The following is an 18367-nucleotide window of genomic DNA, read 5'->3' on the forward strand; positions in this document are numbered from 1 at the left end:
AGTTCTTCTTTTTTTTAAATTATATTTTTGACAATCTTTACATAGTTAATTAGGGTAAAAAGGTTCAAGGGCTACAGGAAAGTGGGTGAGACTATTTTTCCATATTGTTTCCTTCATGTTTAAAGGGGGGTATTAAGGGAGAAGGCCCACCCAATTTCCCACCCTCCCCAGGTCCCGGATGTAGGGTATGCTCTGAGGTTCTTGCTCAAGTGATTTTGATAGTTCAACAGTTATGAATCGCTGCCAATCTTGCCACTTCAGTGCCAGTTAGTTCTTAAAAGTGATTTGTAGTTGAAAAGTCATAATTGCAACTGATGTGATGGGCGCACACACTGCGGGAAGATGAGGTCAAGTTGATGCGCACAGCCAGCATCTGACTTGCAAGACGTTCAGTTTACTAACTTATTTGGAAATCTGGCAGCCGCCCTTCTGTGCAGCAGGTCGCAAAATGTATCCCTTAGCAGCTGAACCTCTGTGCCACATGACTGAAAACTCCAAGCCTCTCGGACCAGATCCCTGCTCCTCACTTCTAAGCTCCATGTTTTCAGATCTCACCACTAAGTCACATGGCACAGGACTCTTTTCCTGCGCCAGGCTCATTTCATTTAGCATAATGCCCTCCAGGTTCATCCACACTGTCTCAAATGACAGGACACCCTTTTTAAGGATGAATATTATTCCAGAGTGTGTTCAGACCACGTTTTCTTTATTTACACTTCCATATAAGAAACTGAAGCAACTCAGAAGACAATCCACTTAAAGGACCCAGAAATGTATCAAAAGAAGGTAAAAAAAAAAAAAATGGCAAACAGCATCATTAATCATGAGGGATATGCAAATTAAAACCACAATAAGCTATTACCTCACACCTGTTAGGATGGATAAGTGCTGGTGATGACATGGAGAGAAAGAGACCTTGCATACTGCTGGTGCAAATCAGCACTGCCTCTGGGAAAACACAAATGGTGATGCCTGGAAACACTGGAAATACCGCTGTCCTAAACCGGTTTTTACACAAAGAACTGGAATCGTCCCTATGATTCACAACACCCAAGATATGAAAGCACACTAAGTCTTCATTAATGGGTGAACAGATAAAGAAAAGGCCAAGTTCTATGTTGTCCAAGGAAGCCTGTGAAAAGAAAAAGCTGAAAACCATCCCAACAAATGTGTCATCCTGCCACAGCTCCAATCAGCTCCCCCTGCACTGCTTTGGAAGACACAGGTGGTGGGACCATCTTCACTGGTGGTGGGCTAAAGGGCCTGCAGCCTGCAGGTGCCTGGGCAGGCCACAGGCATGTGTTTCCAACACAGCACCTGCCCCGGGATTTCCCTGCTGGCTTGATCCATCAAGGCAATGGTTTCCTCCATCTGGACGCGCAGCTGAACTGCCAAGGAGCTGCTGTGTGCTGGGTGGGCCTGAATCAGGCCCAAGGCCAGAGAGGGGAGCTGTCAGTCCCGCGGGCCTTCGTCAGGAGGGCTGAGCTGGCCAAACAGGGATCGATATAGCTCTGTCCTGAAAGACACACAAAACAAACTGGTTAATGCTTTGGTTAGCTTTTCAAGATTAAAAAGCCAGCAGTAAGCTATGGAGTGCCCAAACCTGTTTCTGCCGTTGAAAACATGGCCGCATAATTAAAAATGCATCCCACAGCTCTTAACCACAAATATAAGGAATCAACTAGTGAGATATGTAAATAGTCCAGGGTGGCTGGCTACCGTGTCTCCAGGGAATGAGTTTTCAGTATGCCTGCCCTTTGCAGAGGCTCTTCAAGTAAGAAGACAAGATGGAATATTTTAATAGGAGGAATGAGTCTGCCACGCCATGAGGAGGATTCAATCAGACATGGCATGCGGGAGATATAATTTAGTTTTCATACATTTTCTCGGACTTAGCAGTACTTGAAAAACAATGAAAACGACCCAGCAACAAGATTCCAATTACTGCCATGTGCACAGCTGCTCAGGAGAGGGCCAGGGCTCCCCCATTTCCCAGCCCCCCGTGTTCTGTTTGTAGCCTAATAAACAATTTGACTGGCTAATTTATTTCTAAAGTTGGGTTTTGCCATGAAAAGAAATCACTACATGCTAGGGCCGTGGGCTCTTGAAATGTAATGATCACTCCCAATCTGTGTTCCTACTATTAAATGCAAAACACACACACGCATGCATGCACACACACCGTGGCCCAGCCACTGCCAAGACGGGGCGGTCTGAAAGCAGGGAGACCTTGCTGGTGTTGTGACACAAACTTAGGAGGACTTTGACCACGGACCACAGCAGATCCTCTCTGACAATGATAAGAAGCACGAGGAGCAAGGCAGATCTGAGTGAAAATGTTCACGACAGGTGAAAATGATGGGTGAAGTGCGGGGCGTGACGGCACACAGGGTCATCTGAAGCAGCGGCCCAGGCCTGCGCCCTGCACAAAGGGCCACTGACAAACAGCACCCAGAGCTAGGGGACGGACCAACAGTCAACAACTCGAGGAGAAAAGGAAGCTTGCTCTGACATTTTTACAGTCCAACTAAAAATATAACCTGCCATCCTAGGTAAGAAAGAACTTGGCTCTTGGAGGATGGCATTGTGGCACATCAGGGAAAACTACCACCTGTGACACTGGCATCCCACAGGGGCACCAGTTTGTCCTGGCTGCTCATTTCAAATCCAGTTCCCTGATAATACGCCTGGGAACGTAGCAGAGGATGGCCCAGATGCTTGGGCTCCTGAACCGCATGGCAGCCCTGGACGAAGCTCCCAGCTTCTGTCTGGGGAATTAACCAGCAAATGGAAGATTTCTCTCTTTCGTCCTCTCCCCCCTCGCATAACTCTTTCAAATCAATCTTTAAAACAAACAAATGAACAAATAAACAAATTACTAGCAAATCTAACTTCAAAAATAAATCAAGGGAATGGCGTCATGGCATGACAGGCTAAGTGACCACTTGTGAGCCAGCATTCATATCTGATACCAGCCTGAGTACCAGATGCTCTGATGCCGACCTGGCTTCCGGCTCATGTGCCTGGCATGGACAGGTGGCCTGTAGACCATGGCACACCTGGAATGGTTCCTGATTTTTGGCTTGGCTCAGTCTTGGCTGTTGTGGCCATTTGGACAGTGAACCAGACACACAGATTGCTAAGTCCATCAATAAATAAATAAATCTAAAACAAAACAAAACAAAACAAAACAAAACAAAAAACCCCAAACCTACCTTACTTTTCAAATAGCTCTTTCAGTTCACTAAGCCTTTAAAAAAAATTATTTTTATTGGAAAGTCAGATATACAGAGGAAGAGAGACAGAGAGGAAGATCTTCCATCAGCTGATTCACTCTCCAAGTGGCCACAACAGCCAGAGCTGTGCCAATCTGAAGCCAGAAGCCTTAAAGAAGAAACTATAAAAGCTGCAGAGAGAAATGAGCCTTTTCAGTGGGGATGGGGCCAGAGCAAGTAGGAAAATGGGCTCCAATTTTAACACAGGATTTGTAGCACAGGACGGGTTGATACCCTTAGCCTGAACCACTAAGCTGCCCCTGGTCCTACAGACAAAGGACGTGGCCTCACGGGGCTCCAGTCACCCCCCTCGCCCCTCTGCGGCACACATCTGTCCCCTCGGCCCCGCCAGCCTGCGGGGGTGCAAACGCAGAGGCATCCTCAGACTACACACATGCGCTGCCGGCCTCCAGCCTGCACCCCTTCCGGCACCAGCAGCAACGCCTGCCCAGCCTTCACCTCATTGCTCTGAAGCCTGCCTATTTGCCAGCAAACAAACCTCTATAGCCATTTCTAATAATTATAACAACAATAATAAAAAAAAAAATAAATGGGACTAAGGGAGAGTTGCTGTGACAAAAACAATAGCATGGCTTTAAGATGATACGGACCAACGAGAGAGCCATGCAGAAGCACAAGCTGTTTAGCCCATCGCAATCACGCCCTTTCCTGCTTCGCCTGCTCGCCTGCTCCAGACCCCGTCATTACCCAGAGCAAATGCTCCCACTCGGGCACAGCCGCACAGCCCGGAGCAGGCGGCAGTTACTGTCCCCAGCAGGGGCCTGGGAGGGAGACCAGGGAGAACTGCATTTCACACTCAGGTGGACAGAGCTGGCAATACAGGCAGTAGCTTGCAGCCTGCCAACCTGAGAAGCCCAGTGGTCTGGATTCTTGGAACAGTTTTACAGAAAGGGTCCGGTGAGATAGCCTAGTAGCTAAATCCTTCCCACTGGGGTTCGTATCCTGGCAGCCCTACTTCCCATCCAGTTCCCTGCTTGTGGCCTGAGAAAGCAGCTGAGGACTGCTTGGATTGGAAGTAGAATAGCTGCCATTGACTTTGAAATGCCTCTGTATGGGATGCCAGTTGCAGGCAGCAGCTCCGCCCGCTACGCCATAGTGTGTACAACACTCGACTGCTCTTCCCACATTAAACACGTTAGACATCACCATCTTGAATCAAGAACATGGCAACAGCCTCCTGGGAGTCCAGGTGGAAGATGCCCAGCAAAGAGTCTGGGTGGGGCCCTGCAGCCTGCTTCATGCCCGGGGGTGAACTTGGTCCAGCCCCAGGGCTCCCTCACATCTGCAGCTGTCAGGGCAAGGTTTTCACAGGAAAACTTAAAGCGTCACAAAGGACACAGTTACCAGCAAGCCGTGAATACTAAAAGCTTTTAAAATAAGCTTTTAAAATAAAATAAGCTTTTAAAATAAAACTTGTACATCTTGTTTGCAAAGCACCCAGTGGAATCTCTATGCCATCATTCGTTTACATAAACTACTTGATTTAAAAATGTAAAACACCCTTTTGGTTTTTTTTTAAAAGATGTATCTATTTTTATTGCAAAGTCAGATATACAGAGAGGAAGATCTTCTGAATGATGATTCACTCCCCAAGTGATCGCAATGGCCGGTGCTGCGCCAATCCTCCTCCAGGTCTCACACACGGTGCAGGGTCCCAAGGCTTTGGGCCGTCCTCGACTGCTTTCCCAGGCCACAAGCAGGGAGCTGGATGGGAAGCAGAGCTGCCGGGATTAGAACCAGTGCCCAAGGGGATCCCAGCGCATTCAAGGGGAGGACTTTAGCTGCCTGGCCATGGGGCCGGGCCGACACCCTTTTCTTTTAAAAGTTCTATATCCATTTGACTTCTCCCTATGGATTTATCTTCCATGTAAGTATTTTATGCATGGAAGCATTTTATTGATCAACCTATTATACGTCTCTAAGACAAAAACATGTAAACAAAAATATTTTGGAGCTTTTTGAAATTAAAAAAAAAAAGGAAATGAGAGTGATTACAACTTTTTGCACTGAGCCATTATTACAGTTCTTATTAGAATGTGGCTCATTTATCCGATGATACTATAACACAACGCATCACACACGCCCCTCATTACCGGAACCAGTGCACGGGCTGTCCCTCCACTGGGATCAAAGAAGATTCAGTTTCAATTCTAACCTTTTTTTTTAAAAAAAAAAAAAAAAAAAAACAGATGTAAGTACTAAGAAGCTTTGTCACTTAAAAATATGTGGGTTTTTTTTTAAATATCAACTCACAGGGAATGGAATTAAAAGATAAATTTTTATGTAAAAAAGAAAAAAAATTCAAGTCCCCACACTGTCTCAGAAAAGTGTATTGTGTATGCACCCGGTGAGGCGCCCTCCCAGCCTGCCGGGAGTTCTGCCACAGCAGTGTCGCTCAGTTCTCATTCACACAGCCATCTACCACCACTGCTCACCGACTCCAACCTGTTGGCGTGAGGCTGACAGCAAAGAGCTGTGACCCATCTCACCATTTCCTGCGTCAGCCTCACATGCATATTTCCAACTGCCCACAAGTGTCCCCGCCTCAGGGCAAGGCCCAAGGTCAGGGCCAGGCTTGAAGTGGAGAATGGAGAAGGCCTGCTGGAGGACCTGTCACTAGATCGGAGTCAATCCTGTTTCTGGACACTGACCCCTCAAGCTCTCTGCTCTCTGCCTGACCTGTCTTGGCAACCGTAGCATGATTTCCGAGGCATGGGGACCCCAAGTTTCTCCCCTAACTTCAAAAGGTGAGATATCTGGAGCTGAGGCTCTGGAAACAGTAAAAAAAAAAAAAAAAAACACACCCCAAGCTGACAAAGTACATCCAGACCCCCTCACCCTATAAACACTGAGGCTTCAAGAAGGCAGTGCGAAGATCCGATGACCTGCTGCCAGAGCCCTGGCCGCGTCTCTCCTCGCTGGGTGCGAGCAGCAGAGAGGCTGAACTGTCAGTCCCCCAATTGAACCTCGTCTCTACTGACTCCAGGGTTGGTGCAGACCGCAATACTGCAGGGTCCCTTAAGGCTATGCATACTGAGCTTGGCTTCAAAAATTACATAATTCCTGTTATCCATCACATTAAAAAAATCAAGACTTGAGTTAGTGATTTGAATTATTGCACCTCTCTTCTCTGTTCTTCTCCCCTCACATCGCCAGAGGATGAATCCACAAGGGCGGCGTGCAGGACGGTCACCCACACGGCAATTAACAGCCTCAGACCTAAAGGCAGGAGGTCGACGGCAGAGGCCCTTCCTTGAATTAAAATTTAACTCACCCTTTATTGCAACCTACAAATGCAAGTAATGAGCACTAACATTTTTATTTCTCTTAAACCGTCATTTAGCCTGTAGAGGGGATAATTACCTACCTCTGGTGTAGTAAGGTTTTATAACTCTTAGTGAGGCATTTTCTAATTTAATATTTTTACTATATTATCATAAAACCATTTCTAGAAAGAAAAAAGTCATCGTGGATTAGCAGCCATTTTCCATAAGGCCAAGGACGTGTGTGTATGTGTGCATACATGCAAGTGTGCTGGGACCCAGCTCACTCACTGTGCTGCTCTGGACACACTTGAAGCACACACACAGGCAAGCTACTGTTGAGACGCAAACACTTCAGGGGCAAGGGGCTGCAGGTGCATGAAAATGCATCCCACCCAGATGGGTGGGCCCTTACATACCCCTTTCAGTTGAATGTGCACACCTCCCATAGCTCATGATCCCGCACCATGTTGTTTGGGCACACAGCACAAAACGGCACATTAAAACTGCACACGGTCTGCACGGAGCTTTCAATCTGTAGGTCAGTAGCTTGCAGGCTTGGGAATCTGGAGGAATCCCACTGCTCATGACAAGATCTCACTCTCTTCCCGGGCCTGGAAACTCCTAGCTGCCAAGACACTCCCATGGCTGACACCAGTGGCTACGCCCGGGGCAAAGGCAGGGGGCCCACAGAGAGAGCAGCCACCGCTCTGCTTTATACAGAGACCTGCCCGGCCTCCCAGAATACACCAGGGCTCCAAGCAAGCACTCCATGTCAATCTGCCTTACACAAACCATATGCATCATTTGCCCTTCTTCATTTGTGGCTCCAAAGAGCAGAGTACCCCTAAACGTTAGCTATACCCCAGAATGCGCCCTTGCCCTTCTCTTCTCTCTCTCCTGCATGCCACAGCAGCATCTTTACTCAGTCCACTAGACAGATACATGAAGAAGAGCAAGGGGAAAAGAGCAAAGCTAGATCAGGGTTCTAATTTTGCCATGTCTGGTGGAGTCAGGCTCACAGTGCAGAGCTTGCAGGCATCAGGACAGACGTGGCTGGCGTCCAAGTGCACACATGGGCCTGCTCTGTACCACCTAGCCCAGGTGCCCTGCAGTAACTGGTAACGTTACCAAGGCCACCTCCAGTCCCCAACCCCATTTACTTAGGGCTGTGGCAGCTTAAAAACATGCACTAGATTATATGGTCCCCAGCCTACAACACGTGTATCACAAATGAAAACCAACATCTCCAGAGCAGGGTTGGCCTTTGCTGGGGGACAGAGAAGCATCACAGAAGGCAGGCAGGAAGGAGGACACACACAGGGAGTTATTCAGGACGGTCTACCCCACAGGGGAGATGCAAAGACAGCTTCCTCACCCAGAAGCCCACTCCGTTCTCCTGTGCCCTGACCATGAGCATCTGCTCTAAAAGGACTCACCCCACAGGAGTTCTCCCCCACGTTAGCCAGCTCCTATCTCCTCCAGGGCTCCCAGGAGGAGGCTTCCCTGCCAGCCCGACTAAGCCCCGTGAGGGCCGTGCAGGAAGACCTTCAGCACCAGACCCACGCAGCATAGTGTCTCAGCCCAGGGTGGGCAGAGGGCTCCGTGGCCTCCATTGAGTGGCCATTGCAGCCCTACACGCCCAGGACACTCCAAGTACCTCCTATAGACGCCGCCTTGCCAACGAGCACTGGTAGTATTGCTGGCCCCTAACCCAACAAAGCTCCTCGACCTGGGGCCCAGGCCTCTACCCCTGACTGCAGAAAGCCAGGGAGACCAGAGGCCACCACTGCTCTGTTTGCATCGCGCAGATGCCTCCCAGGGAGCAGCAGCAAACTGCACCTGAAGCAGAGGCAGGACTTGAACCAAGAACATGGGATGTAGGCATCCCAGGAGGCAGCTTCACCTTCTAGGTCACAGCAACAGTCTTCCTTGCCACAGATTTAATGAAACCAGAAGTGCAGATTTGATAGGAATCCCAACATAGTCACCGTGGTATTGCGAGAGCTGCAGTCTGGAGTCTGGGCCGGTCTGATGCAGGCACAGTGCCTTCCCAGGTCAGGGCCCTTGGCTGAGTCACTGATTAGCCCCATGAATCCTGGCTCCCTAGGCAGTAAGATGGTGGCACTGTCTTTCTTCAACCCACTGCTTCACAGCACTCAGCAAGATCATGTGTGACGCTGAAGAATGGAATGAGCGACAGCAGCCGACAGGCCGGAGCTGGGGGTCCTGCAGGGACCCATGTGACTGGGTTGTGGCCAGCTCCCCGCTCACATTGGAGACCAAAAGTCACCTTCCTCTAATCTTTCATTCCTTCTGCTTCTTTGACCCAAGTCCATTCTACTCTGCATCAGGGATTTTAACATGTTAGAGGAAGGTGTGTGAGAAATGTCCCTGTGACCCGAAAGGGGAACAGTATCGATCCCCATGCCCAGCACAGCCCGCGGGGCAGAGGAGGGTAGTTTTATGCATACCACAGGAATCAGATCTTGGAGGCTGGGTGAGCGGGAAGGCAAACCAAGCCAAGAGACAGATGCAGTCCTTACAAGACACCAGCTACTCTAGTCAAAATGATGCACAATAATTACGAGAGCAGAAAATGGAGGATCTGAGCGCAGCCGGCTAGTGCCTAACCCTCTCACCTCTAGTAGCAAAGGGTGGGTCTCAGGCTGCTTTCCTGAAACCTCAGCACAGTCCACGATAAAACCAAAGCAAAACCAGCAAAAAGGAGCACAGAACCAAAGAGGTGAATACAGGAAGGAGCAACCTTCTCTTAACTACCCACTCTATGTCTTCGCAGGATCAAGTCAGCAAAGCATGCTTTGCAAGGCTCCTCATCTAGCACTATCCACCTCAAACTAGATACAAGGCAAATCACCTCCATCAGAGGCTGCACGCGGCTACCCAAGTCCACCACAAGGTGGCAGTATGCGACTCATTTCTTAAGAGAACTAGACCAGTGGCTGCGTGAGCAAAGCAGGCCCATAAATTACCCAGAGCGTCTGTTCTCATCACCATCCTCCTCGGTGCTTGAAGGAGACTCGGGGAAGGTCTGTTCCAGTCGCTCTTCCGGGCAGGTCAGAGCTAGGTCCTTCAAACCTCTGCCAATGCTGTTCACCCTACAGCTTTAAATTACAGAGGGTGACATGTGGCCTCTGGCCTGATCCTGAAGATCAGACAGACTCGAGATTTATAAACGTTCCAAGATGCAGGTTCAGGCCCCAAACAAAGGAGCTGAAGGATAGGGAAGGAGGAAGGGGAATTAGGGTTGGATCGGAGAAGGTCTTCTCCTTGCTTGCACTCCCTCCTTGTTCAAGTCAGTTATAAATTCACTCCACATTAACTAAGGAAGAAAAAAGTTAAAACTTTCAACAGCCCAGAGGCTAGTCCAAGGCCTTTTTTTCCTTTGAAGAAAAATAATTTTCAGAAAAGAGGAAAAAAATTAATTTACCTTAGTGGACTGGCAAAACAATGTTGGGGTGGAGGGCACGTGCCAAGAGCTCTTCAGACAAAAGGGGAGCCACTCTTTCCCTGTGCATTAATATTCTATATTCCTGGCATGATTCCCACTTTCACAGTTTGACTGTTTTATAACAGATTTGATGCGAGGGAAGACAAATGGCCTCACCAAGGGAAGAAGACAAATCATCTCACTGCTTTTAGCAGGGTTTCCTCTTTATTTTTCTTTATTTTTATTCTGGAGCTGGGTGGCCGAGCTCGCCGCCTTGCTGGAGATGTTTAATATTAACGTCAAGCCACCGAGATCCCGGCAATAGAGTTGGCCAGTGCCGTGTTTACGGTTTTGTGACTGCTGGCTTCAGGAAGATGAAGCTCCTTGTTCAAACAGCAGCCCGTCTAACGGCTCCTGCTAAAAGCCAGGGGACGCTTCACTGCGTGGACGTGAATCACTTCCCCCACTGCACGCGCAGTGAGACTGACACGCCCGTTACACGGGTGTCCCTATCAGGAGCGCTGCCCCCGGGCCCGGGCCCTGGCGGGGGAACAGGGGGAGCGCTCACCGTGCGTCTCTTGCTCTACTGTCAGCTTGCTGGGTGACTCAGAACATAGGATCCAGGGTGGGCGTGTGTAGGTGGCTCACAGGACTTCAGCAAGCCCTACACTACCACCAAAACGATGTAAAGGAAACCTACCACCCGGCAGATCAACACGAGGCAATCAGCTCTGCCGGGTCGGGTCACGGGCTGCGTGCACGGACCAAGCACCTCTCCCTGGGTCCTGACAGCTCGCTTCTCCTGGCTCTCCTCCACACTCCTGACTCTTTCTGCCACTCTCTTTCTGCTAGGTCCTGCTCTGGGATTCCTCTCTCCTCCTGGCCACCTCCTCTAGTGACCTCAGCCTGTTCTAATAAGTGTCCTCCTTTTTTTTTTTTTTAAAGATTCTTTTTAAAATTTTTATTGGAAAGATACACAGAGAGGAGGAGAGACAGGGAGGAAGATGTTCCATCTGATGATTCACTCCCCAAGTGACCACAATGGCCAGAGCTGAGCCAATCTGAAGCCAGGAGTGGGTGCAGTGTCCCAAGGCTTTGGGTCGTCCTCGACTGCTTTCCTAGACCACAAGCAGGGAGCTGGATGGGAAGTGGGGTCACTAGGATTAGGACTGGTACCCATATGGGATCCCAGAATGTGCAAGGCGAGGACTTTAGCTGCTAGGGTACCACGCCGGACCCTAACAAGTTTCCTCTTTGCAAAGGAGCTGCACAAGGACCAGTGTGGTGGTATAGCACATTTTCTGACACAGCCAATCTCTAAATGCAGTGCCGGCATCTTACATGGACGTCAGTTTGTGTCCAGTGGAGGATATCCAGATCTTTGGCCGTGTACCCATGTGGGAGACCTGCAGAAGCTCCTGGCTCTCAACCTCAGACTGACCCAGCTCTGGCCATTGAGGCTGCTTGCAGATTAAACCAGCAGATGGATAATTTCTGTCTCACTGTAACTCTGACCTTCAAGTAAAATAAATATTATTTTTAAATTAGGGGAAAAAAAACCAGCAAAAACAAAAATAGAGTTCTGGCTCCAACCCACTGCCACGCCCAGCGGGCGGTGCCGGCTCCTGAATGACGATTTCTGTCCAACAGCACAAACGTAGAAGACCAAGCTGCAGAAGCCAAGGTCACATTTTCTGACACAGGCATCGTGGCACTTAGATGCCTGCAACCCGTATCAGAGCAGAGGTTCAAGTACTGGCTGCTGCACTTCTCACTCGGCTTTCTGCTAACGCACCTGGGAAGGCAGCAGAGAGGCCCAAGGAGCTGTAGCCTGGTCACCCACCTAGAATACAAAAATGGAGCTACTGCTTCCTGGCATCACCTTGGCCCAGGCTCAGCTACTGCAGTTAAGTCATTTGTAGAGTGAACCAGTCAATAGAAGCTCTCTCTCATGCTGCCTTTTAAACAAAGAAACAAGAAATTTAAAGAGAGAGAAGTATTCCTTCTGCTGGTTCACCTCTCATACATCCCCAATAGCCAGAGTTGAGCCAATCAGGAGCCCGAAGCCTCGCCTGTGCCTCTCATAGGCGTGCAGGAACCCAAGAACCCAAACCATCCCCCACGACTTGCCCAGCCCCCAAGATGGAACTGGACAGGTAGTGGAGCAACCGAGACTAGAACTGACACCCACATGGATGCCAGCACTGCAAGGCTGAGGATTAGCCTGTTGAGCCACCATGTCAGCCACAAGAAATCTATCTTTTTAAAACATATCAGACTGCCTGACTACAAAATAAAACCTGAACTGAAAATAGTGGTTACCATGACCACGTGCTGCATCTGGGTTGGGTTCCAGTCTTAGACCCCACCCCAATCCCTCTCAGTACACACCCTGGACAGAAGAGGTGATGAGTCAAGGGCGTCAATTCCTACCAGTCACTTGGGGGACTTAGATTCTGTTCCCGATTTCCAATTTTGCCCAACCCATTCCCAACCACTGTGGATATTTGGGGTAGTGATTCTGCAGATAGGAACTTTCTCAATTTCATAGGTCAAACACTAAAAATAAAATAACAGAGCTAAAATTGGGTTCTGATTTGAACAGTCAGCTTGTAACAACTGATAAAATGCAAATTGTTATCCTTGTTCTTGCCACTTTTGCCACTCTTTCTTTAAATAAAAGATTTATATATATATATATATATTTTTTTTTATTGGAAAGGTAGATTTACAGAGAGAAGGAGAGACACAGAAAAAGATCCTCCATTTGCTGGTTCACTCCCCAAGTGACCGCAATGGCCGGACCTGAGCCAATCCGAAGCCAAGAGCCAGGAGCTTCGTCTGGATCTCCCACGCAGGTGCACAGTCCCAAGGCCATCCTCTACTGCTTTCCCAGGCCACAAGCAGGGATCCAGATGGGAAGTGGGGCTACCAGGATTTGAACTAGTGCCCACATGGGATCCTGATGGATGTAAGACGAGGACTCCAACCACCAGGCTCCCGACACCAGGCCCATTCACTCTTTTTGTTTTTAAACAAATAAGGGAAGTCTGGAAAAGGAAAGATCTGCCCTCAGACACTCACCAGCTGACTCCTGTGGAGCAGCAATGGGGCCCTCTCAGCTGCTGGGTGCTTGTGACAGGCGCCTTCCTCCCCATGCCAGTGTCCCCAACCTCAGCCACTTCCATGGCTGCCTTTGAAGCCCGTGACTGCTGAGTGCAGAATGAGCAGCGTGAATGTCCTGCTCAGCGGTACCCCCTCCCCAGCACAGCGCAGGCTGGAGCTGTGGAAGAGGCGGCAGAGGGCTGCCAAGTGTGTGTATGAGAAAATGGGTATTGATCCTTCTCTCTCATAAAGCAGCGCAGAGCGGGAAGAACAATTGCCCCTCTCTGCAGCACTCCACATTCCCCACAGGAGACAAAGGCCCAGCCCCACCCCCTCTGGGAGCCGCCCCCAGTGCTGTCTTCTGGGTGCCTGGGGCCACCCTGCTGTCCTTGAAGCCCAGGAATGCTCTGTCTGCCTCTCGAGGCTGATGCTTCCTCATCTACACTAAGAAAGAGCCTATGTCTCATTTTCCTTTCTAGTGCTGGTGCCCAGGAGTTCATGCTCAGGCAGTGCAGGATGGTGGTGGCAGGGGCAGGGGCAGGAGGATGGAAAAAGCCCAAGGCAAGCTGCGGACTCCCTGTCCAGGGCGCTGAGTGGTGGCTTCTCGGCAGGAGGTGCTGGGCTTCAAATAGAAAGCAGCCCTTTATCTACACATCCTGTGTCGGTCTGACACTTCACGGCAAGACCGAACACGAAAAAATGGGACCAAGCTCTGGCATGCTGCATTTGTCATACAGAACCAACTCCAAACTGCTTTGCTCTTAAATCTTGAAGAACTCCAAAGAATGACTCTGAAGCTGCAATGAGCTGTCACAGGGCTCTATCTCTCTATAGTCCGATGTTGAGCAGTCACTTGAGGTGGGCCATCAGAAGCCGAATTCGACACAAGCACCACCGCCTCGATGAGCAGGAGAAAACCCACAAGACACAAAGTTTAGGGGGACTATTTTGGGAAGTGCATAGGTAAAAGCACTCTAGGATAATCTGTTTCCAAGGTTCATTCTAGTAAAAACGACCTCAAAACCCCTCCATGAAAAGCATCAGGAATGGGAAAGACCAAAGCTGGACCTTTTGTCTCTGGCCATGAGCTCTGCTTGCCCTCAAGCAGTGTGACGCTCTCACACACAGCCCGGGAAGCAGCCGGCCAGCGGAGGTGCCACATCCATCACTGCAGGAGTGACGCTCTCCAGGGGCAGAGGAAAGCACATCAAAGGAGTGCAGATGACTGAGAGAGGCAAGAAATTCCCTCATTCCCCTTAGAGGAATGTTTGCAAAAATCTCAGCAGCAAACTGTAAACAGACTTACAGACTGCCAGCCTTTAAAGGCATTCCGGATCCCAAGAAAGAGCTATGTGTGTGCTGCAGGCAAATGGACAATAGCATAACAAGTTACACAGACATGTGAAAATAGACACTTCGCTAATTCAAATATTCGTATCTAATACATTTAAACCAGTCCTGGCACAACGGCACAATGGTAAAATCTTTACCTTGCATCCACCAGAATCCTACATGGGTGCCAGTTCATGTCCCAACTGCTCCACTTCCCATCCAGCTCCCTGCTTGTGGCCTGGGAAAGCAGTCAAGGACAGCCCAAAGCCTTGGGACGCTGCACCCGTGTGGGAGACCTGGAATAAGTTCCTGGATCCTGGCTTTGGATCAGCATAGCATTGGCTATTGCGCTCACTTGGGAGTGAATCATCGGACGGAAGATCTTCCTCTCTGTATCTCTTACTTTCCAATAAAAACAAACCTTTTTTTAAAAAGTGGGAAATCAGACAAAACTGGAGAAAATAAAGGTGGACAACTAACCCCACGAACATAGGAGGGATTGTCTAACCACAAAAGGCTCCCAGACTACCCGGGAGGCTTTTGTGCGGCCAATGACAATATCAGCAACCTCAGTGTCGGCATCTGACACTCTGGGTGAAGCTTCTGCTTGTGGTGCTGCTTTAACTTATGAACGCTGCTCTGAGTCCTGGCTGCTCCACCTCCACCCCAGCTCCTGCCAATACCCTGGGGAAGCAGCAGCACACCATGTGGGCACGTGGCCTCTGCCACCTACACAGGAGACCTGGGCGGGACTCCAGGCTCCTGGTGTGCACCCGGCCTGGCTGCTGTACTCATTTGGGACGTGAACCTGCAGATGGCAGATCTTTTCCTATGTCTCTCCTTTTCTTTCTTTAATTCTGTGATCAATAACAAAGCAGGCAAACAAAATGGAAAAAAATTCTATAAAAAATGAGAATCATAATATATATAGAATTCATACAAACTGCAAACTCAGAGAAAAACAGCATCAGGATAAAAACAGAAATACAAATGGTACAAATAGCTGATTAGCAAATTATACTCTTTAGTTCACTATTAAATGAGAAACACCAGATAAAAGCCCCATATGTAGCACACTGTATGTCTTCAGGAGGATCTTGTAAAGGAACTCTGATATTATAAAATCATATTAAATTTTTTTTTCTCAAACTACAAATTCTTTAAGATGTATTTATTTGAAAGACAGAATTACACAGAGAAAGAGGGGGAGAGAGAAGAAGAGAAACAGAGACCTTCCATCTAGTGTTACTCCCCAAAAGCCAGGAGCCAGGAGCAGCTGTACTTGGGCCATCTTCCACTGCCTTCCCAGGCACATTAGTAGAAAGCTGGATCAAAAGTGGAGCAGCTGAGAACTGAACCAGTATCCCTTCAGATACTAGTATATATAACAGGAGGAGGCTTAACCTGTTAACACCACAGTGCCAGCCCCTAGAGCATAATTTCTGTATAAATATGTTCACTGAAGTTCTTACAGAGCAGGAACAACTACCACAAGCAACCTAAGGTGTCTGATAATAATAGGACATAGCAATGTAATTTAAATGATTTTAAGAATGTCTAGAGGTCAGTGTAGTGTCATAGCAAGCTAATTCTCCCCCTGCAGTGCTGGCATCCCAAACGGATGCTGGTTTGAGTCCCTGCTGCAGCACTTCCAATCCAGCTCCCTGCATTCATGTGGAAGAGTGAGAAGAAGCTGTCGGCTCTCAGCTTTACACTAACCCAGCTCTGGACATTGTAGCCATTTGGTAGTGAACTAGCAGATAAAATGTATTTCTATTTCTCTCCTTCAAAGAAACATAAATTTTAAAAAATTTTAAAAATACTTAATGGCATCAAGATGCATAAAATACAAAGCTTACTAAAAAAAAAAAAAGACTCCAAAGTATTCATGTATATAAACTATATAAAATTTATACACAAGGGTTGGGCACAGTAGCCTAGTGGCTGAAGTCCTCACCTCAAATGCGCTGGGATCCCATGTGGGTGCTGGTTCGTGTCCCAGCTGTTCCACTTCCCGTTCCAACTCCCTGCTTGTACCTTGGGAAGGCAGTGGAGGATGGTCCAATGCCTTAGGATCCTGCATCCGTGTGGGGAACCTGGAGGAAGCTCCTGGCTCCTGGCTTTGGATTGGCTCAGCTCTGTCCATTGTGGTCACTTGGGGAGTGAATCAACGGATGGAAGATCTCTGTGTAAACCTTACCAATATAAATAAATAAATCTTTAAAAAATTATGCACAAAATTCTGTAATAAAACATTAATGTAGCAATAATGCTTAATAGAAAGACTGCAGAAAAATTTTTGTTGTCTATTTCTCAAATTTTCTTTACTGAGCATTGATTCTTTCTATGATAGGGAAAGGATATCATCTCTAGGGGAGACGGGGGTCAGACACTGGAGGGGCGGGCGGCACAGGAGCACACTGCCTCCGTGCTCCGGCTCGGAGGCGGGATCTCTGGAACCACGACAGCTTTAGAAATGCAGGGCTTCACCTAAAACACGCACTGAGGAGCAGAAGCTTCCTGACAGCATCTTTCCGAGCAAAAAGAAAAAAAGGGTTTTAACCCAACCAAGTTTAACATTTTTTCCAATAAGCTTTCAAAGGACAGAGACACAATGTTTTTTGTGTATGTATGTGTGCAGGAGGGAACATCCTCTAGGCATGTTGTTCCCATATGTTAAAAACATCTTGCCTACCCAATAAAAATAATAAATCTTAAAAAAAAAAAAGTCAATATTCTGGAAACAGCAGCAAAGGTTAGGGAGTCCCAGTGCCTAATGTATGCACTGGTTTCACCACTTACTTGCTCTTCAACTTGGTCAAGTTACTCAATTGCTGTAGAGCTTATTAGTCTAACACAGAGATCATGTCAGCTACTTCAATGGTTCCTTTATAGTGAGAAGAGCTTTAAAGTTCCTTTAAAGTCCTCGCCTTGCACGTGCTGGGATTCCTTATGAACGCTGGTTCATGTCCTAGCGGCCCCACTTCCCATCCAGCTCCCTGCCTGTGGCCTGGGAAAGCAGTCAAGGACAGCCCAAAGCCTTGGGACCCTGTACCTACATGGGAGACCTGGAAGAAGTTCCAGGTCCCAGGCTTCAGGTCAGCTCAGCTCTGATCATTGAAGCTACTTGGGGAGTTAATCAGCAGACAGAAGATCTTCCTCTATATTTATCTGACTTTCCGATACAAATAAATCTCTTTTTAAAAAAGATTTATTTATTTATTGGAAAGTCAGATATACAGAGAGGAGGAGAGACAAGGAGGAAGATCTTCCGTCCGATGATTCACTCCCCAAGTGAGCACAGCAGCTGATGCTATGCCGATCCAAAGCCGGGTACCAGAAACTTCTTCCGAATATCCCACATGGGTGCAGGGTCCCAAGGCCTTGGGCCATCCTCGACTGCTTTCCCAGGCCCCAAGCAGGGAGCTGGATGGGAAGTGGAGTTCCCAGGATTAGAACCGGCGTCCATATGGGATCCTGGCACGTTCAAGGCACGGACTTTAGCTGCTAGGCCACTCGCCAGGCCCAATAAATCTTTTTTTTTTTAAAAAAAAGCGAGTATTTTTAAAAGATGTCCACATTCCTTACCAGCATAACTACATTCCTGAGTCCAGCTTCCTTCTAACGCAGAATGTAAGAAAGGGTGGCTGTGGCTCCAGTCACTGCACTCCTGTCACTCTGTGGGAGACCTGAGGTGAATGCCCAGTAGCTAACCCTGGCCTTGGCGCAGCCTTGGGGAGTAAACCAGTGCATGTTACTGTGCTCTCTCCCTGCCGGAGAATCAATTAACTAGACACACAGAAACTCTTTAAGAAAAAATTCACTTAGGTGTAACAATGTTCTTAAACCCATGAAGACTAAGTTCTTTGTTCTTCTGTCACACACTTGCAAGTTAGTTATTGTTACTACAGCATCCATAA

The 18367-nt window shown here is 48.3% G+C and overlaps 1 protein-coding gene across 1 annotated transcript in view; it reads right to left on the reverse strand.

Annotated features, from left to right (window-relative positions):
- Positions 1 to 691: 691 nt before the first annotated feature.
- The window catches only part of AATF (apoptosis antagonizing transcription factor), a 100936-nt gene continuing 83260 nt past the window's right edge, over positions 692 to 18367 (reverse strand). Inside the window, exon 12 of the mRNA XM_041000283.1 lies at positions 692 to 1516. Within this exon, the coding sequence (XP_040856217.1) occupies positions 1453 to 1516 (64 nt within the window). The 3' untranslated portion in view covers positions 692 to 1452. The remainder of the gene's footprint in view (positions 1517 to 18367) is intronic.

The sequence above is a fragment of the Ochotona curzoniae genome, unplaced genomic scaffold (genome assembly GCF_017591425.1).
Source record: "Ochotona curzoniae isolate NIBS_2020 unplaced genomic scaffold, NIBS_Ocur_1.0 scaffold_2453, whole genome shotgun sequence".
NCBI lineage: Eukaryota > Metazoa > Chordata > Mammalia > Lagomorpha > Ochotonidae > Ochotona > Ochotona curzoniae.